We start from the raw sequence: 21,656 nt of genomic DNA on the forward strand, positions 1-21,656 counted from the left end.
AAATGGCGGTGCAGGCTCGAAGGGCCGAATGGCCTACTCCTGCACCTATTTTCTATGTTTCTATTGCGAAAAGGAAAAAGGAGCTTTACTTTGTATTGGCCAAGCTGTGCTGATGACATAGTGTGTTCTACTGGCACTGGGCACCCAAAGTGGAAATGTCTCTTCATGTCTGGATCATGGTGCCTTCACTCCCATTAAGAAGCAAAACAAAATATCGAATTATATATTCTTTCTCTCTTTGAACCTGTAGAATGAGAGGTTTCTAAGAACTTGGCAAATATCTTATTTTCAAGGTAAAAGCCAGTATAACTGTAAACTTTAAATTCTATTCTGCAATTAAAAGAATAAGCTTTTCTGGCTGCACATGTATAACGGGAAGCTGTTAATGCACTTCTCAAAGCTTTATGCCTGTTTTAAGGTTAGAACACCCTCGCATATGTGCCAGTAATTTTCAATAATGAGGTCCCGTCAAAAATTCAATTACATAAAATCAGAAGTACTCAGACAGTGTAAAGTAAATGAGACTTCTTATTTGCTTCACATCAAAGTTAAAATCAGACTTTGAAAAAGACAAATTATCTTAATTAATCTAAAGAAATAATAATATTAAATAGACTTTAATGGATATATAATCCTTCCAAAAGTGAATTATCCTACTGAAAAATAATTTGCAAAGCATATCATGAATTATTACCTTCCACTTGTTTACCTTACCTAAACCCTTCTTTAAGTCATCTCAAAAATTAAACATAGAAATACTTCCTGCCCCATTTTCAAAGCCAGTTACAATTTTTCAATGTATTTGTCCAAAAATATTCATGTAAGGAATTCTGTATTCCATACAAATTTCAAAAGGTTAAAATCAGAAATAACAGATAAATACAATTTGATAAAAATATATTGGATGCCTTAAAGTTGGTCTTGACTACCTGGCATCCTCATCAGAACTCAACCAGCTGAACTGATATTTTCTCCGTGGAAGCAGAAGGTCCCGGGATAAGAGTTTCTGTTCATACTCTGAATGAACCTGTATATATCCAAGCATGTTCATAGCTTTCCCACAGATTTTCTGTACTTTTGAAATTTTTTCATATGGCATTGCAGTCCTCCATGCCTCTGATATGCTTCTGGCATTTCTAGATGTTATTTTGAAAGCAGATCCAGTTCCTTCCCCATGTGTGATATTATATACCCAAGACTCAAGTTTTGGAGTCAGATTTAAACCAGTGAATTTATACATTGCTGATATCTCCTTAAGTGGATCTCTTACTACATCTTCATACCGTACCATCATATAGTGTTGTTTTAGGAATTCAGGAGCATTTTCATTTGCAAGCTTGTATATCAGTAAATGACTTTTACAAATTTCTTTCATGACATCATAGTTTGAAGCCTCTTCTTTTTCCTTTTCTATCTGTTTACCTAAAATAACACCATTGTCTCGTACCAGAGCATAAAGTGACTTTTCACGAGATTTAAGGACAGCTCTTGGGTCTCTAACAAGATGGATGATTTTGAGGTTCAGCTGCGGGTCCGTGAAGAGAGGGAAGAGTGACTTTAATTCGAAGAATCTCACTTCTTTGATCACAACATGACTGTAGGTTTTGCAGGCTTCTTCCATTTTGAAAAAATTGGTCCTGTTGCAGTGTTTCTTACAGATTAAATCATTGCTGAGGTCAGTTCTTGCATAGCGGTTACACATAGGTGGTGAGCAGAGGGCTCGGCTGACTTCCCACTGGAATAAGTGAGATACAAGTCTGTCTTCAGACATGTATGAATCAAATGCTGACATGTCACACAAAAATGTGGATCGTACCAGATCCCTAACAGCCATTTTCAAGACCTTTGCACTCTCGTGATTCATTTGTACCCACACGTGCCAGGCAGGCTCCATTAAATAAAAGACATCAGGATGTTGACTAAACACTTGTCCTACAAAGGAGGAGCCCGATCTCCAGGAAGAAAGAATGAGGATGTGAACTTTGTTTTTCTGTTCATTCGATGGATATACAGCCATGTTTTGTTTGGAATACAAGAAGAAAAAGGTCAGAACCTGAATGGCCATAAGTGCGATAATGCTGGTAGAAAAGCAAGTCAACCTCATCGTGGCAATGGTTGCAATTCAGTATCAATCTGTAAGATAAAACAGACATGTTACAATTTATCTCAAAGCCATTCAGTTATTAATCAAAGATTTGCTAAAACTGAAAGGGAATTGCAAGACAGCAGAGGAAAGAGCCATATTCAGACTCCATTTTCCTTGGCTTAGAAATCTGAAGTTATATAAAGTTCTTTTGCCCCTTATTATTTTGGGATGAGCACTTATAATTTCCTTACTGCAACTGAAAACCAAGGCCACCCAAGGGAGTATCATTAGTAAAATTATCTTCACAGGCAAGTTATTTCCTGTAGTGAAAGACATCACATATAAGGTGTCTTGCTGATAAGCCCATGGCCCAGATCCTTCCTGGGCCAGGTTCTAAAGGAAGCATGCACATTTTGTTTTCCTTCCACAGCTAGCAGCTAACCAGATTGACAACTTGGCTCAGTCCAAAGCCAGAAGCAGCAAATGTAACCAGCCAAGGAACAGGTAAGCTTTCTAATAAAAACAAAAATTGCTGATGTAAATCTGCAACAAAAGAAAATAGTTTTACAGTATACATTACGTGGAAGAAGTAAAAGTACCTCTGCTGTCAGGGTGTTTCCAGGAATCAGAAGACTGAATTATAAACGATAGAGTACGCACCACCTTACAAACGACCCACTTGCCAGCCCAGCCAGGCATTTCCTGTCCCGTCTGTGGTGTTCCATCACACTCCTAATTTGTTCCATACGGATAGTGGAAAGACATTGGGATAACATGTAAGGAATCACTTGTCAAAAGATAGTCTCTGACCTGTTCTCATAAGCAGGGTATAGATGTGGTAGATCTAATTCAGTTTCTGGTCAGTTGCTTCTCAGGATGTTGATTGTGTGGTACATTGGAATTGTAACACTTATGAATACAAAGGCATAGGTAATTAAACCCTGCCTTAGAAAATAACAGCCATTATCTGGCTCTTATGAAGTTCCACTATTAATTGTAAGTTATAAGTACATGCTTGAGCACTATCTAGGCTTTACTGCACAGAGATATGGAATGCTTCCCTTGCTAATGGAATTGAAGATTATGCTACCATCAGTGAACATACCCATTGTTAACGTGACGATCCCTTTTCGCTTCAGTTTTACCAGGGCTCCATAATGTCAAACCTTAGTGCCACATCTCAAATAACGATGAGTCAGAGTACAGGAAGGAAATGGACATTTTAGTGATCATTGTTCCCTCTAAGCTGCATGGGTGTGTGGCAGCCCAGTAACCCAAATGCTCCTGCACACATAGCCTTTGTTGCCACACAGCTGGAAAATGTTTACAAAATGTGAAAGATTTTCTTTGTTGTATTGTATTTCAATTAATAGATTAAAAAAGTATGTAATATTTTTGTTTTCATTCTAAATATTCATGGTGTGCATATGACAAAAAAAGAGCAGTACAGTTTTCAGGCCATGTAAAAATTTCCTGCTCAGAGCAATGGGTGGTCCGTGCAGCTATAAAAAAAAATGGGAAGGACTGTTGTTAGAAACATAGAAACATAGAAAATAGGTGCAGGAGTAGGCCATTCGGCCCTTCGAGCCTGCACCGCCATTCAGCATGATCATGGCTGATCATCCAACTCAGAACCCTGTACCTGCCTTCTCTCAATACTCCCTGATCCCTTTAGCCACAAGGGCCATTTCTAACTCCCTCTTAAATATAGCCAATGAACTGGCCTCAACTGTTTCCTGTGGCAGAGAATTCCACAGATTCACCACTCTCTGTGTGAAGAAGTTTTTCCTCATCTCGGTCCTAAAAGGCTTCCCCTTTATCCTTAAACTGTGACCCCTCGTTCTGGAGTTCCCCAACATCGGGAACAATCTTCCTGCATCTAGCCTGTCCAATCCCTTTAGGATATTATACGTTTCAATAAGATCCCCCCTCAATCTTCTAAATTCCAGCGAGTATGAGCCTAGTCGATCCAGTCTTTCATCATATGAAAGTCCTGCCATCCCAGGAATCAATCTGGTGAACCTTTAGTGACATGGTGTTATAACAATAACCTTTCCCTCATCTCAGCAAAACAAAAGAGCTGGTCAATGACTTCAGAAAGGGGCGGTGGTGCACATGTTCCTGTCTGCATCCACGCTGTTGGGTAAAACAGGTTGAAAACCTCGAGTTCCTGTTTGGTGTGAACATCGTCAATCACCTGTTCTGGTCCAATCACAGCCAAGAAAGCTCATTAATGCCTTTACTCTTCAGCAGCCTAAAGAAATTCAGCATGCCCCCATCAACCCTGACTATTTTTTTATTGATGCACTATAAAAAGTATTCTGACTGGATACATAATGGCTCGGTATGGCTCTGCATATGACCACAGGAAACTGCAGAGAACTGAGCAGAGCTTTCACTGGTTGGGGTTCAATTCCCACTGCTGCCTGCAGGGAGGTTTGTACGTTCTCCCCGTGACCGCGTGGGTTTCCTCTGGGTGCTCCGGTTTCCTTACACATTCCAAAATCGTGTGGTTACGGTACGTTGGCGTGGTGATGCTATATTGGCATAGGAAGCACAGTGAAACTTGCCCAACTGTCGCTGATTTGATGTGACACAGATGACACATTTCACTGAATGTTTTGATGTCCGTGTGACAAATAAAGCTCATCTTTCATCTTTAAACAGTTCAAGTGTAGTTACAAGGCAAGGACATCCAGCACTTGGCACCATTGAAAATCAGACAGGAATATATATATATAAAAATGTTTATGTAATTGGACTAACGGAAATAGCCAGGATGAGACTCAGATGAGTCCAGACTGGCAACTTGCCGCGTAACATATGATTATGGAGACATTTATTTTATCAGAGAGTTATGGATACAGCTCAGCATATCGCAGGAACCAGCCTCCCCTCTACTGTATGCCTCACTAACACATTTAGTATAATCTAAGACTGTATCCACCCCTCTCCCCCCCGCCCCCCCAGACGTGTTGTCTCCCCTCTCTTCCATCAGGCAGAAGATACAAAAGCCTGAAAGCATATACCACCAGACTCAACGTCAGCTTCTACCCCACTCTCATCAGACTTTTGAACCAATCTCTTGTATAACAAGATGGACGATGGACTTTTGGCCTCACAATCTCCTTTGTTACTACCTTTCACTTTATTGTTTATGTGCAATGTACTATTTTGGTAGCTTTTACTCTTTATTCTGCATTGTTGCTGCTTTACCTTAATCTAGCTCAATACACTGTGTGATGAGCAGTATGCAAGACACTGTATCTTGGTACATGTGACAATCACAAACCAATACCAATAATGTCAGGATAGTCATTGTCATTTCGTTTCTGACATTCATCTCCACGGTCCATGAATACATTAAACTAATGGTCTTGCAAAGTCCAAACTGGGCATTGGCGAGAAGGCTTTTAAACCATAAGATATAGGAGAAAAGAATTTGGCCCATTGAGTCTGCTCCATCATTTCATCACGGCTTAACCATTTCCTTCTCAGCCCTGATCTCCTGCCTTCTCCCCGAATCCCTTCATGCCCTGACTAATCAAGAATCTATCAACCTCTGCCTTAAATACACCCATTGACTTGGCCTCCACAGCCACCTGTGGCAAGGAATTCTGCAGGTTCACCACTCCTTGGCTAAAGACCAATTATGTCAAGGTGATGAGCAAGTGTTCATTGTTAGTACTGTTGTCCACATCTTCCATCATTTTGTTAATGCTTAAGAGCGGACTGGAGTGAAACTGAGATTGGTTTCTGGAACAGGTTGGTCCTAGAGTTTAGGTCTTAAATTGGGAGAGGGCTGATTTTACCTGTACAGACCTTGTGAAAGAAGATTGTAAGTAGCTGAATGGGAAACAAACATATAGTAAGTGGAGGGAGGGAGCGTTGTTATTTTGAGACCTCAGATTCAGATTCAGCATGTCCCTGTAAGAGTTACAAACAAAGATGGCAAAATTAGGGCACCTTGATTTACAGAGGAAATAGAGGGCTTGATAAGCACATGCCAGATATAGGCATTGGGTTTCATTTGAGTCTTTTGAAGCTTACAGGAGATACAGGAGTGAAGAAAGAAACCAGGAGGGCAAGAATTGGACATGAATTGGCCTTGGAAAGTAGGATTAAAGAGAATCCCAACCTTTTACAAGTATATTAGAAACAAGAGGGCAGCAAGGAAAAGAGCAGGACTACTTGGGGAGTAAAAGGAAAATCTAAGTATAGAGCCAGAGTTTATGATTGGGATTCTAACTGAATACTTTTCACTGGAGTTCATCATTCACACTGAGACACCTCTCACATCATCCACTATTTTGTAACTAACAATTCCCCCACTACCTTACCTTCATCACAGACATTCAGACTTTACGCAATTCCACCCCCTATCTTAGGGTGCTCTAGTTCTTTCCAGAACAAAGACACAACATAGGACATAGGAGCAAATTTAGGTTAATTGGTCCATCGAGTCTACTCCACCATTCAAGCTTGGCTACTAATCCTTTTATCCCCTCCTCAACCCCAATCCTCGGGCTTCTCCCCATAACCTTTGGTACCGTTTCCAATCAAGAACCTGTCAAGCTCGGCCTCAAATATACCCAATGACCTGATCTCCACAGTTGCCTGTGGTAATAAATTCCACAAATTCGATATCCTCTGGCTAAAGAAATTTTTCTGCATCTCTGATTTAAATGGACGCCCCTCTATCCTGGGTTTTGCCCTTATGTTCTAGACTCCCCCACCATGGGAAACATCCTTTCCACATCTACTCTGTCTAGGCCTTTCAACATTCAAAAGGTTTCGATGAAATCCCCTCCCCAAACATCCTTCTAAATTCCAGCGAATACAGACCCACAGCTATCAAACATTCCTCGTATGATAACTCTTTCATTCCTGGAATCATCCTTGTGAACCTCCTCTGAACCCTCTCCAATGCCAGCACATCTTTTCTCAGATGGGAAGCCCAAAACTGTTCATAATTCTCAAGGTGAGGCCTCACCAGGGCCTTATAAAGTCTCAGCATCACAACCCTGCTCTTGTATTCCAGACCCCTTGAAATAAATGCTAACATTGCATTTACCTTCCTCACCACCAACTCAACCTGCAAGTTAACCTTTAGGGTGTTCTGCACAAGGACTCCCAAGTCTCTCTGTATCTCAGATTTTTGGATTTTCTCCCTGGTTAGAAAATAAGCCGCACATTTATTTCTACTACCAAAGTGTACGACCATGCATCTTCTAACATTGTATTTCATTTACCACGCTCTTGTCCATTCTCCTAATCTGTCTAAATCCTTCTGCATCCTACCAGTTTCCTCAACACCACTTGCCCCTCCACCAATCTTCGTATCATCTGCAAACTTGGTAACAAAGCCACCTATTTCATCATCTAAATCAGTGATATACAACATTTAAAAAGCAGTCCCAACACTGACCCCTGTGGAACACCACTGGTCACTAGCAGCTCACTTGCTGCCTCCTACCAATCAACTAATGCTCTAACCATGCTAGTAACTTTCCTGTAATATCATGGGCTCTTAATTTGGTAAGCAGTCTCATGTGTGGCACCTTGTCAAAGGTTTTCTGAAAGCCCAAATATACAACATCCACTGCATCCCTTTATCTATCCAACTTGTGCTGGACGCGGAGGCTGGTAGGTGAGGACAAGAGGAACCCTATCTCTGGTATCGTGGCTGGAAGATGGGGTAAGAGCAGATGTGCGTGAAATGGAAGAAATATGGTTGAGGGCAGTGTTGATGGTAGAGGAAGGGAAGCCTCTTTCTTTGATAAAGGAGGACATCTCCTTCGTTGTAGAATGAAAAGCCTCATCCTGAGAGCAGATGCGGCAGAGACAGAGGAATTGAGGGAAGGGTATGGCGTTTTTCCAAGTAGCAGGGTGAGACAAGGTCTCCCTCTTGCTGACCTCAGCGTGTCATAGTGGGGGCACTGGAACAGACCCAAATGCGAGACACAGACACTGAAGTACAAGGAACAGGACTAGACTAGAGTAGAGACGTGACAAGGTAGACAAGGAGCAGGGACAAGAACGCAGACTAGGGCCAGGACATGGACAAGACAAGGAACTATGAACTAGGAGCGTGGGCTTGGACTCTGAGCCAGAGACTGGACAAGGACCCAGGACCTGGGTCTTGCCTCGGGCTTGGACCCCAGAACTAGGCAAGGACATGACATGGCTATCGGACAGGACGTGGCTGGGGTCTTGGCTCTTGAAGCTTGAGGCGGGGGTCTTGAGGCTTGAACTTGGAGTCAGGCAGGGGTCTTGGGTCTGGTGTCTTGGGGCTCGAGGCTGGAGTTCTTGGAGGCCAGCCGAGGACATGACGGGGCAAGGGTACTTCAAGGCAACTCCTGGGCAGGACGCAGGACACTACCCAATGGAAGGAAGGGACATAACCATCCACAGGGTAACAGCAAACGGCCTAGCTTATCCAACAGAGGCAAGGGACAGGAAGGGAGCTTGGTCCAGGGTGGCTCCAAGACTCAAGGCGGCCGGTAAACTCAGCAGGCTACGGAACAGCCAAATCCATATCTCGATGACTGCACTAGCCTTCCACCTGTGGGTTGCTCCAAAGCAAGACTGATGAGGTGCAAGCGAGGGACACAGGCCAGGCAACAGAAGGAAGGGAAGGGATGGGATTCAGACAGGAACAATCCAGCAACCAAGCCCTGGTCTCTGGAGGTATTTATGAGTCTGCCCAAACTAGAATCATGTGCCTCAATTAGAGTGCTCAACAGAAACAGGGTAAACAGGAAAACCTGGAACCAGGCTCAATGTACCGGACTGTGAACTGGAATGCAGACTTCACGGACCGGACCATGACATAACGGCTCTCACAATCCAGAGCAGACTCAAAACCTGGACTCCTCCGCCGTCAGTGCAGATTCCAACGACCTCGGACAGCACCGATTGCACAACCTCCAACTCCGACTGTGGCCTTGATCTCCAGACCGGATCTTCACGCACTGCCGCTGGTACCCCCATCTCCCCTTCCCCAACCACCATTCCACAATCCTGTCTCTCTCAAGTCCCACCGTCAGCTCCTGGTTCTTCAGAGACTCCATCCTCCTCTCACCCCACTATCCCTGAACGCTCTAAACCTCCCTTTTCCTCAGACAACACCAACCCCCTTCCCCCCTCCGATCTCAGCTCTCATCCATGCCGGGTTTTCACCATTCCCCCCGACCTTCCCCTCTCTAAGACAGAACTTTCTGTCCTCAGTAAGGGCCTCACTTTTGTCCCCCTGTGCCCACACCTCAGTGAGTTCCGTGCCCGCCCCAATGCTGAGCTCTTCTTCTGCCGTCTGTCTCTGAGCCTATTTCTTTTGCAAGGACTCCCCACCCCGCACCCACATCTCCGTCTCCCGTCTTCAATCCTCCTCCTCTTCCTGGACACCCCGCCTTCGTTTTCTGGCTGTTTTGAACCTTTTCATTGCCAACTGCCGACAGGGCATTAAAAGTTTAGACTTTAACACTTCTCTCTCCTACTTCATCCTCACTCCTTTCAAATGCTCGGCTCTCCACTCCCTCTGCACTAATCCTAACCCCACCATCAAACCCGTAGATAAGGGAGGTGCTGTATCGGGCGAACTGACCTCCACCTTGCTGAAGCCCAGAGCCAACTCTCAGACACCTCCTCGTACTTACCCCTCGAACAGGACCCCACTAAGGAACACCAGGCCATTGTCTCCAACACCATCACCAAACCTGTCAACTCTGGGGATCTCCCATCCACTGCCACCAAGTTCATTGTTCCCGCACCCCACACCTCCCGTTTCTACCTCCTACCCAAAATCCACAAACCCACTTGTCCAGGTAGATCCATTGTTTCTGCTTGTTCCTGCCCCAATGAACTTATACCTGCATACCTCAACTTAGTTTCATCCACCCTAGTTCAGTCCCTTCCTATCTGCATCTGTGACACCTCACACACTCTTGAGCTTTTCAAGGATTTTAGGTTCCCTAGTCCCCATCATCTTATTTTTACTATAGATGTCCAGTCCTTATACACCTCCATCCCCACCAGGACGGCTTCAAAGCTGTCCGTTTCTTTCTGGACACCAGACCCAACCAGTTCCCCTTCAACACCACTCTCCTCCACCTAGCAGAACTTGTCCTCACTAGAAATAATTTCTCCTTTGGGTCCTCCCACTTCCTTCAAACAAAAGGGGTAGCCACGGACAATGAGTCCCAGCTATGCCTGCCTGTTTGCTGGCTACATGGAACAGTCTATGTTGCAAGCCTGCACTGCTGACCGTCCCACACTTTTGCTATGCGACATCAACGACTGCATTGGTGCTGCCTCCTGCACCTGTGCTGAACTCGTCAGCTTCACCCACTTTTCCCCCAGCTTCCACCCAGCCCTCAAATACACCTGGTCCATTTCCGATCCCTCCCTTTCTCGATCTCACTCTCTCTATCTCCGAAGACAGCTTATCCACCGATATCTATTATAAACCAACAGATTCTCACAGCTACCTGGACTATACCTCGTCCTACCCTGCCACTTATAAAAATACCACCCCCAACTCTCAATTCCTCCGTCTCTGCCGCATCTGCTCTCAGGATGAGGCTTTCCATTCTAGAACAAAGGAGATGTCCTCCTTTCTCAAAGAAAGAGGCTTCCCTTCCTCCACCATCAACGCTGCCCTCAACCGCATCTCCTCCATTTCACGCACGCCTGCTCTTACCCCATCCCACCATCCTCCCAGGTATAGGGTTCCCCTTGTCCTCACCTACCACACCACCAGCCTCCATGTCCAGCACATAATTCTCCGAAACTTCCACCACCACCACCAAACACATCTCTCCCCTCGCACCCCACTTTCTGCTTTCCACAGGGATCGCTCCCTATGCGACTCCCTTGTCCATTCATCCCTCCCCACGGATCTCCCTCCTGGCACTTACAAGCAGAACAGGTGCTTCACCTGCCCCTACACCTCCTCCCCTCACTGCCATTCAGGGCCCCAAACAGTCCTTCCAGGTGAGGCAACACTTCATCTGTGAGTCCTTTGGGGTCATATACTGTGTTCGATGCTCCCGGTATGGCCTCTTTTATATTGATGAGACCCAACGTAGATTGGGAGACCGCTTCGCCGAGAATCTACATCCACCGGAACAAGCAGGATCTCCCAGTGGCCACCTATCTTATTTCCATTTCCCATTCCCATTCCAATACATCCATCCATGGCCTCCTCCATTGTCATGATAAAGTCACACTTAGGTTGGAGGAACAACACCTTATATTCCGTTTGGGTAGCTTCCAACCTGATGGCATGAACATCAATTTCTCAAACTTCCAGTAATGCCTCCAAACCGCACCCCCCTCACCATTTCCCATCCCCTTGTCCCTCTCTCATGTTATCTCCTTGCCCGCCCATTGCCTCCCTCTGCTGCTCTTCTCCCTCCCCTTTCTTCTTTCTTCCATGGTCTTCTGTCTCTTCCACCAATCAACTTCCTAGCTCTTTGCTTCATCCCTCCCTCTCCAAATTTCACCTATCGCCTGGCGTTTCTCTCTCTGCTTCCTCCCACCTTTCAAATCTACTCCTTAGCTTTTTTTCTCCAGTCCTGTCGAAGGGTTTCAGCCGGAATCGTCGACTAGGTACTTTTTTCCACAGATGCTGCCTGGCCTGCTGAGTTCCTCAAGCATTTTGTGTGTGCTTCACCCTGTTTCTACCTTCACTGGTGCGTGGCACAGGCAGCAATCCAGAAATTACTTCCCTGGAGGTCCTGCTTCTCAACTTTCTACCTAGCTCTCTAAATTCTCTCTTCAGGACATCTTTGATTTTCCTTCCTATGTCATTGGTACTAATATGTACCAAGACATCAGGCTGCTCTCCCTCCCCCTCCAAAATCCTGTGGACGTGATTAAGGCCGTGCCTGACCCTGGCACCAGGGAGGCAACATACTGGGTGTCCCATTCACGTCCACAGAATCTCTTGTATGTTCCTCTGACGATTGAGTCCCCTAAGACTACCGCTCCCCTCTTCCCCTTCTGCACCACGGACCCAGGCTCGGTGCCAGTAACCTGGTCTCTGTGGCATTCCCTGGGAGGTCACCCCACACAACAGTATCCAAAATGGTATACTTAACAGTTGAAGTCAGAAGTTTACATACACCTTAGCCAAATACATTTAAACTCAGTTTTTCACAATTCCTGACATTTAATCCTAGAAAACATTCCCTGTCTTAGGTCAGTTAGGACCACTACTTTATTTTAAGAATGTGAGATGTCAGAATAATAGTAGAGAGAATGATTTATTTCCGTTTTCATTTCTTTCATCACTTTCCCAGTGGGTCAGAAGTTTACATACATTTTGTTCGTATTTGGTAGCATTGCCTTTAAATTGTTTAACTTGGGTCAAACGTTTTGGGTACCCTTCCACAAGCGTCTCACAGTAAGTTGCTGGAATTTTGTCCCGTTCCTCCAGACAGAACTGGTGTAACTGAGTCAGGTTTGTAGGCCTCCTTGCTCACACACGCTTCTTCAGTTCTGCCCACAAATTTTTATGCTTTCTCTGCCATTTCCTAATTTCCACAATACAATTTCTGTTGTTAATCTTTTAGAACTCCTACAAGTCCCATGTTTCTTGCTAGCCCTCTTTTGCATAAAAACATAAGGAATAGGAGCAGGAGTAGGCTATCTGGCCCGTTAAGCCTGCTCTGCCATTCAATAGGATCATGGCTGATCTGGCCATGAACTCATCTCCGTCTAACTGCCTTTTCCCCACAACCCTTAATTCCCCTTCAATACAAAAATCTATCCAACCTTGTCTTAAATATATTTACTGAGGTAGCCTCCACTACTTCATTGGGCAGAGAATTCCACAGATTCACCACTCTCTGGGAAAGACAGTTCCTCCTCATCTCCGTCCTGAGTCTACTCACTGAATCTTGAGTCTATGTACCAAGACGAAGGAATTGGTTGTTGACTTCAGAAGGAGTAGCAGACCACACAACCCAATTTACATCAGTGGTGCGCAAGTGGAACAGGTCAAAAGCTTTAAGTTCCTTGTGGTCAATATCACAAATGACCTGACTTGGTCCAACCAAGCAGAGTCCACTGCCAAGAAGGCCCACCAGCGCCTTTACTTCCTGAGAAAACTAAAGAAATTTGGCCTGTCCCCTAAAACCCTCACTAATTTTTATAGATGCACCGTAGAGAGCATTCTTCTAGGGTGCATCACAACCTGGTATGGAAGTTGTCCTGTCCAAGACCGAAAGAAGCTGCAGAAGATCGTGAACATGGCGCAGCACATCACACAAACCAATCTTCCATCCTTGGACCCACTTTACACCGCATGCTGTCGGAGCAGTGCTGCCAGGATAATCAAGAACACGACCCACCCAGCCAACACACTTTTCATCCCTCTTCCCTCCGGGAGAAGGCTCAGGAGCTTGAAGACTCGTACGGCCAGATTTGGGAACAGCTTCTTTCCAACTGTGATAAGACTGCTGAACGGATCCTGACCCGGATCTGGACCGTACCCTCCAAATATCTAGACCTGCCTCTCGGTTTTTTTGCAATACCTTACTTTCCATTTTTCTATTTTCTATTTATGATTTATAATTTAATTTTTTAATATTTACTAATTTTAACTATTTTTAATATTTAATATTTGTAATCCAGGGAGCGGGAAGCGCAGAATCAAATATCGCTGTGATGATTGTACGTTCTAGTATCAATTGTTTGGTGACAATGAAGTATAAAGTACGTCCCCTAGTTCTAATCTGCCTTCCGTTTATTAAATGATGAATGAATTCATCACTCTGAAGTTCTCCCAATCTGTGCTGCATTCTGAAATTCTCCCAATCCACACCATTATGCACAGATAGATGTGGCAAGACTATAATATTTATTCCTGAATTGTGAGACCATTTAGCTCTGTCTGCTGGATGCTGTTTTTGCTCATAATTCTGTGTTCACCAGCTTAAAGCCTGATATTCAGGCGTACACCAGGAGCTGGTCACAATATACATTTCTGTACTTCTCAATGAACTAGGGGTTATCCCGTGGTTTGATTCTAATGGTGCAGTGAAGGAATCATCTGGCTATTAATTTACAGAACATGATAGTGATGTACTCTGCTGCTTATGATGGTCCACAGCCTTCCATTGAACTGTTTCTAAGCCTCTCCCTTGTTCTATGATGGTTGCGTCACACAGGCTGGAGGATGTACTTGGGTCAGTGACAAGGGGCTTGTTTCTCCCCCACGTCGATTATGTGGTGGTTACTGACACCAATAGTACTATGGCTTGATATATCTGCCACAGGTAGTCTGGCAAGAATGAGGAGAATTAGATTTATCCCTTGTGTTAGATCCACTCTGGCAACTGTGTGCTTCAGGCCTTGGTTAGCAAAGTCTATGGTGACCATTCTAATGGCTGTGGAGGCCAAGTCATTGGGTATATTTATGACGAAGGTTGATAGGTTCTGGATTAGTCAGGGCATGAAGGGATACGGGGAGAAGGCAGGAGACTGAGGCTGAGAGGGAAATGGATCAGCCTTGATGAAATGGTAGAGCAGACCTGATGGGCCAAATGGCCTAATTCTGCTCCAAGATCTTATGGTCTAAGAGCAATGGTTCATCAGCTGAGGTAGGACAGTAAATAGGAATTAAGTAATACAAACAAGAACCGGTCTTAGAACCAGCCTTTGGGCAGCACCTTGTTACAGCGATTACCACATTGCTTTACAGTGCCAGCTTTCACTGATTGGGGTTCAATTCCCACTACTGCCTGTAAGGGGTTTGTACGTTCTCCCCGTGACCGTGTGGGTTTCCTCTGGGTGCTCCGGTTTCCTTACACATTCCAAAATCGTATGGTCAGGGTAAGTTGGCGTCGTGATGCTATATTGGCATAGGAAGCACAGTGACACTTGCCCAACTGTCGCTGATTTGATGTGACACAGATGACACATTTCACTGAATGTTTTGATGTCCGTGTGACAAATAAAGCTCATCTTTCATCTTTAAACTATTCAAATGTAGTTACAAGACAAGGGACATCCAGCACTTGGCACCATTGAAAATCAGACAGGAAACACTATATAAAAAAAAATGTTTATGTAATTGGACTAATGGAAATAGCCAGGATGAAACTCAGGTGAGTCCAAACTGGCAACTTGCCGCGTAACATATGATTATGGACACATCTGTTCTATCAGTTGTGACGACAAACCAAGTTATCAGAAGATTGATGCTAATGAGAAAGTGATAAGGGAGACAATGGAGGAACGTTCAAAATGTTAATGAGAGAGGAGAGAGAGATAACGGAAAAGAAACACAGTTCAGAATATTGACAGACCGGTTGCTTTGAACCTGAACTGTTTGAAGTTTGATGGACAGGCGATACCCCAGCAGGGGGATAAAAAGAACAGGTTCACTAAGGCATGACACACACCACAAGATCACAAGACCCTGGAAGAGCGGTGTGCCCCCACAAGTTGGTGAGAGTTTGGAGGTCTGGTACGAGGGAACTGACCATAGACACACAGGGTGAAAAGGGTACGATCGGTGGGAACCTGGTGTGTGTGTCCGCCCCTGCCTGGGTGCCGGGTTCACTGCGGAAGAACGGTCGTGTCCGGAACGGAGGGGTCACAGTCGGTGACCACAGCGGGATAGAAGACATAAAAGGGTCCGCCTGAAGGCCAACTGCGAAGAACATCAAAGGTCTGCTTGAATCAAAAGTTGCATTTCTCTCTCTCTCTCTCTCTCTCTCTCTCCCCAACGGCACAACAGCGATTACTGCGAACTGTCCTAAGCTGAACTGAACTCTGCGTCACTTGAGACTGATCATTTTACCCCTAGACTGCGATAGAGCTTGGTTGATTCCTATTACTCTAGTTCTGTGTACATGTATGTTTTATCATTGCTAACCTGTTGCATTTATATCCTTACGATTAGAGTACTGCGTTACTTATTTCTTTAATAAAACTTTATCAGTTTCTAATAAACCAGACTCCAACTAGTGATCCATTTCTGCTGGTTTGGCAACCCAGTTACGGGGTACGTAACATAGTCAATATTTGTGTTGATCCAAAAAAAAACTTGATTTTCTCATAAAGTTGTTTGAGTATTGAAGGATGGTCTGGTTGAAGTGTACTCCTATTGTAAGTATGTCTTCATATACAATTCAGCAATATATTAAAGTAAACCATAGGAATGAAACTATTGAAGCACTAATTTTCTGTTTTTAATCTTTGTAGAGAAATATAAAAACTCAAGTACTTGGAGTTCAGGGAAATGCTTCTTATTCTACTGAGAGATCCACCAGGAGACCTGTACACCAGGCCTCCTCCTAAACATCTGCTGGTGCTGCATGATCTTTTACAGCTCCAGTATCTATTTGGTTCAATATTACAACAGGTGTGACGACCATTTTCTGATGTCAACCAGAGTCACCAGAAAATGGACAAAAAAGCATGCTTAAACCAGAATTGAGGGTGTGTCATGAGGTAAAAATATCTGCGTGCATTTTTTTTTATATAAGAACAGGATACCAAAGGGAAATTCCAACAGAAGATCACAGCATGAAAAACATTGGGGATACATGGTGCGGACAGTAAAAGTATGTCTGAATCAGAATCAGAGACAGGTTTATTATCACATGACATATTTAATGAAATCTATTGTTCTGAGGCAACAGGACAGTGCAAGACATAAATTAAAATCGAGTGGCTTGGTCAGCAGAACATTTTACAGTAGTGCCAGCCTGAGTTCAATTCCCTTCACTCCTTGTAGATAGATATATACTTTATTGACCCCCAAAGGAAATTACAGTGGCACAGTAGCATACAAATGCACAGATATACAAATATTGGAAGAGAAGTAAGAAAAAATAAAAAAAAAATAAGTGACCTCAAACAGTCTGACAGGAGAGAGGGTCATCATTTTCCCGGCTATAGGTTGACTCATTATACAGCCTAATGGCCGAGGGCAAGGATGACCTCATATAGCCCTCTTCAGAGCAGCACAGTTGTCTTAGACTATCACTAAAAATGCTCCTCTGTTCAGCTAAGGTGAGAAACATTGTCCAGAATTGCAAGGACCCTGTATTCATCCTCCCTTTATACACCCAACTATTGCTGAGTCATCAGAGAACTTCCGCAGATAACATAACTCAGTGTTGTATCTAAAGTCCGAGGTGTACAGGGTAATCAGGAAGGGAGTCAATACGGTCCCCTGTGGGGCACCAGTGCGGCTTATAGCTATGTCTGACTCACAGCTCTAAAGCTGCACATAAGGAAGGGGAGGTGGGGTGGCGTTGCTGGTTAAAGAAGAGATTAACACAATAGAAAGGAAGGACATAAGCCAGAAAGATGTGGAATCGATATGGGTAGAGCTGCGTAACACTAAGGGGCAGAAGACGCTGGTGGGAGTTGTGTACAGGCCACCTAACAGTAGTAGTGAGGTCGGAGATGGTATTAAACAGGAAATTAGAAATGTGTGCAATAAAGGAACAGCAGTTATAATGGGTGACTTCAATCTACATGTAGATTGGGTGAACCAAATTGGTAAAGGTGCTGAGGAAGAGGATTTCTTGGAATGTATGCGGGATGGTTTTTTGAACCAACATGTCGAGGAACCGACTAGAGAGCAGGCTATTCTGGACTGGGTTTTGAGCAATGAGGAAGGGTTAATTAGCAATCTTGTCGTGAGAGGCCCCTTGGGTAAGAGTGACCATAATATGGTGGAATTCTTCATTAAGATGGAGAGTGACATAGTTAATTCAGAAACAAAGGTTCTGAACTTAAAGAGGGGTAACTTTGAAGGTATGAGACGTGAATTAGCTAAGATAGACTGGCAAATGACACTTAAAGGATTGACGGTGGATATGCAATGGCAAGCATTTAAAGGTTGCATGGATGAACTGCAACAAATGTTCATCCCTGTTTAGCAAAAGAATAAATCAAGGAAGGTAGTGCACCCGTGGCTGACAAGAGAAATTAGGGATAGTATCAATTCCAAAGAAGCAGCATACAAATTAGCCAGAGAAAGTGGCTCACCTGAGGACTGGGAGAAATTGAGAGTTCAGCAGAGGAGGACAAAGGGCTTAATTAGGAAGGGGAAAAAAGATTATGCGAGAAAACTGGCAGGCAACATAAAAACGGACTGTAAAAGCTTTTATAGATATGTAAAAAGGAAAAGACTGGTAAAGACAAATGTAGGTCCCCTGCAGGCAGAAACAGGTGAGTTGATTATGGGGAGCAAGGACATGGCAGACCAATTGAATAATTAATTTGGTTCTGTCTTCACTAAGGAGGACATAAATAATCTTCCAGAAATAGTAGGGGACAGAGGGTCCAGTGAGATGGAGGAACTGAGCGAAATACATGTTAGTAGGGAAGTGGTGTTAGGTAAATTGAAGGGATTGAAGGCAGATAAATCCCCAGGGCCAGATGGTCTGCATCCCAGGGTGCTTAAGGAAGTAGCCCAAGAAATAGTGGATGCATTAGTGATAATTTTTCAAAACTCGTTAGATTCTGGACTAGTTCCTGAGGATTGGAGGGTGGCTAATGTAACTCCACTTTTTAAAAAAAGGAGGGAGAAAGAAACCGGGAAATTATAGACCGGTTAGCCTAACGTCAGTGGTGGGGAAACTGCTGGAGTCAGTTATCAAGGATGTGATAACAGCACATTGGGAAAGCGGTAAAATCATCGGACAAAGTCAGCATGGATTTGTGAAAGGAAAATCATGTCTGACGAATCTCATAGAATTTTTTGAGGATGTAACTAGTAGAGTGGATAGGGGAGAACCAGTGGATGTGGTATATTTGGATTTTCAGAAGGCTTTTGACAAGGTCCCACACAGGAGATTAGTGTGCAAACTTAAAGCACACGGTATTGGGGGTAAGGTATTGGTGTGGGTGGAGAGTTGGTTAGCAGACAGGAAGCAAAGAGTGGGAATAAACGGGACCTTTTCAGAATGGCAGGCGGCGACTAGTGGGGTACCGCAAGGCTCAGTGCTGGGACCCCAGTTGTTTACAATATATATTAATGACTTGGATGAGGGAATTAAATGCAGCATCTCCAAGTTTGCGGATGACACGAAGCTAGGTGGCAGTGTTAGCTGTGAGGAGGATGCTAAGAGGATGCAGGGTGACTTGGATAGGTTGGGTGAGTGGGCAAATTCATGGCAGATGCAATTTAATGTGGATAAATGTGAAGTTATCCACTTTGGTGGCAAAAATAGGAAATCAGATTATTATCTGAATGGTGGCCGATTAGGAAAAGGGGAGGTGCAACGTGACCTGGGTGTCATTATACACCAGTCATTGAAAGTGGGCATGCAGGTACAGCAGGTGGTGAAAAAGGCAAATGATATGCTGGCATTTATAGCGAGAGGATTTGAGTACAGGAGCAGGGAGGTACTACTGCAGTTGTACAAGGCCTTGGTGAGACCACACCTGGAGTATTGTGTGCAGTTTTGGTCCCCTAATCTGAGGAACGACATCCTTGCCATAGAGGGAGTACAGAGAAGGTTCACCAGATTGATTCCTGGGATGGCAGGACTTTCATATGAAGAAAGAATGGAAGAACTGGGCTTGTACTCGTTGGAATTTAGAAGATTGAGGGGGGATCTGATTGAAACATATAAGATCCTAAAGGGATTGGACAGGCTAGATGCAGGAAGATTGTTCCCGATGTTGGGGAAGTCCAGAACGAGGGGTCACAGTTTGAGGATAGAGGGGAAGCCTTTTAGGACCGAGATTAGGAAAAACTTCTTCACACAGAGAGTGGTGAATCTGCGGAATTCTCTGCCACAGGAAACAGTTGAGGCCAGTTCATTGGCTATATTTAAGAGGGAGTTAGATATGGCCCTTGTGGCTACGGGGGTCAGGGGGTATGGAGGGAAGGCTGGGGCAGTGTTCTGAGTTGGATGATCAGCCATGATCATAATAAATGGCGGTGCAGGCTCGAAGGGCTGAATGGCCTACTCCTGCACCTATTTTCTATGTTTCTATACTATGGTTTGTCCATTATCCAGGATACAATGGAAGAGCCAGTCTGCATTGAATGGAGCTTTTCCCCCAGCGATGAGGGCTGTGCGATTAAAGGCATTTGAGAAATCAAAAAACATGATCCTCACAGTGCTGTCCTGTTTATCCAAATGGGAGGAGGCTTTGCTCAGCAGGTAGATGACAGCATCATTGACTCCAGTGTGCTCCTGGTAGACGTAGACAAACTGCAGGGGACTGAGGGCTGATCTGACCAGGGGTCGAAGGTGAGTCAGGGCCACTCTGGCCTCTCTGGGGTCTTCACGATGTGTGAGGTCAGGGCCACTGGATGGTAGTCACTCAAGACTTTCGTTTGGCCTCCCTTGGGTACTGGGACCACACATTATGTTTGCCACATAGTTAGGACCTTTCCCCAGCTGAGACACTGATTGAATTGAACTCCTGTAAGGAGTTTCTACATTTTCCCTGTGACTGCATGGGTTTCATCTGGGGTGCTCCAGTTTCCTCCCACAATCCAAAGATTGATAAATTAGTTGATCACTGGGAATTATCCCATGATTAGGCGAGGATTAAATTGGGGGATTGCTGGGAGGCATGGCTCGAAGGGCCAGAAGGGCCTACTTTGCACTTTATCTCATCAATCAATCAATAAATAAAGTGTGAAAGAGGAATTGCAAGGTTGTGTTCGTAAGTTCATGAACTGTTTAGAAAGCTGACAGCAGAGGAACACAAAAATAATGTTCTGGCCTACCCTAACATGTGAGAGAGGGCTCCTGGGGCTATTTCAGTTTCTGGCAAATCTTGGCTCTTACAGCCTGAGTGTACCATCCTAAAGATTCTGCAAGGCTTTAAGGTTCTACAGTGACTGGTCTTTAAAAGCTACTGCTACTTGATCAGCAAAATAATACATTGGCCAATACGTTCTGAAATGTCACCAAAGGGTGGTTGCTCAGCGACCACTGGTGACTTTTCATCCTTTCATAGTGCTTTCAAACTGTAAGTGAAATACTGCTGTTGCCACTGGCCTTCTAATTACAGTCGTCCCTCGGAATCCACGGGGGATTGGTTCCAGGACCCCCCGCGGATACCAAAATCCACAGGTGCTCAGGTCCCTTATATAAAATGGTGTAGTATTTGCATATACCTACACACGTCCTCCCGCATACTTCAAATCATCTCTAGATTACCTGCCGTGTGGCCAAGTGGTTAAGGCGTTCGTTTAGTGATCTGAAGGTCGCTAGTTCGAGCCTTGACTGAGGCAGCGTGTTGTGTCCTTGAGCAAGGCACTTAACCACACATTGCTCTGCAATGACACCAGTGCCAAGCTGTATGGGTCCTAATACCCTTCCCTTCGACAACATCGGTGGCGTGGAGTGAGGAGACTTGCAGCATGAGCAACTGCCTGGTCTTCCATACAACCTTGCCCAGGCCTGCATCCTGGAAACCTCCCAAGGCGCAGATCTATGGTCTCACAAGACTAATGGATGCCTATAAAAAGATTACTTATAAATCTAATACAATGTAAGTGCTATGTAAGTAGTTGTTATACTGTATTGTTTAGGGAATAATGACGCTTTGAATGAGGCTCAATAATAATATCAGG

At 44.5% G+C, this 21,656-nt stretch overlaps 1 protein-coding gene across 4 annotated transcripts in view; it reads right to left on the reverse strand.

The window, feature by feature from the left end:
• Nucleotides 1-413: 413 nt before the first annotated feature.
• chst6 (carbohydrate sulfotransferase 6) overlaps nt 414-21,656 on the reverse strand; it is a 54,192-nt gene continuing 32,949 nt past the window's right edge. For 3 of the 4 annotated variants that reach the window (XM_072279798.1, XM_072279800.1, XM_072279797.1), the window contains exon 2: nt 414-2,133. In XM_072279798.1, coding sequence (XP_072135899.1) covers nt 926-2,104 — 1,179 coding nt within the window. In that variant the 5' untranslated portion in view covers nt 2,105-2,133 and the 3' untranslated portion in view covers nt 414-925. Of the gene's footprint in view, nt 2,134-2,685; nt 2,754-21,656 lie in introns of those variants that run through there. The other variant, XM_072279801.1, reaches the window with a different exon arrangement.

Source organism: Mobula birostris, chromosome 15, assembly GCF_030028105.1.
Source record: "Mobula birostris isolate sMobBir1 chromosome 15, sMobBir1.hap1, whole genome shotgun sequence".
NCBI lineage: Eukaryota > Metazoa > Chordata > Chondrichthyes > Myliobatiformes > Myliobatidae > Mobula > Mobula birostris.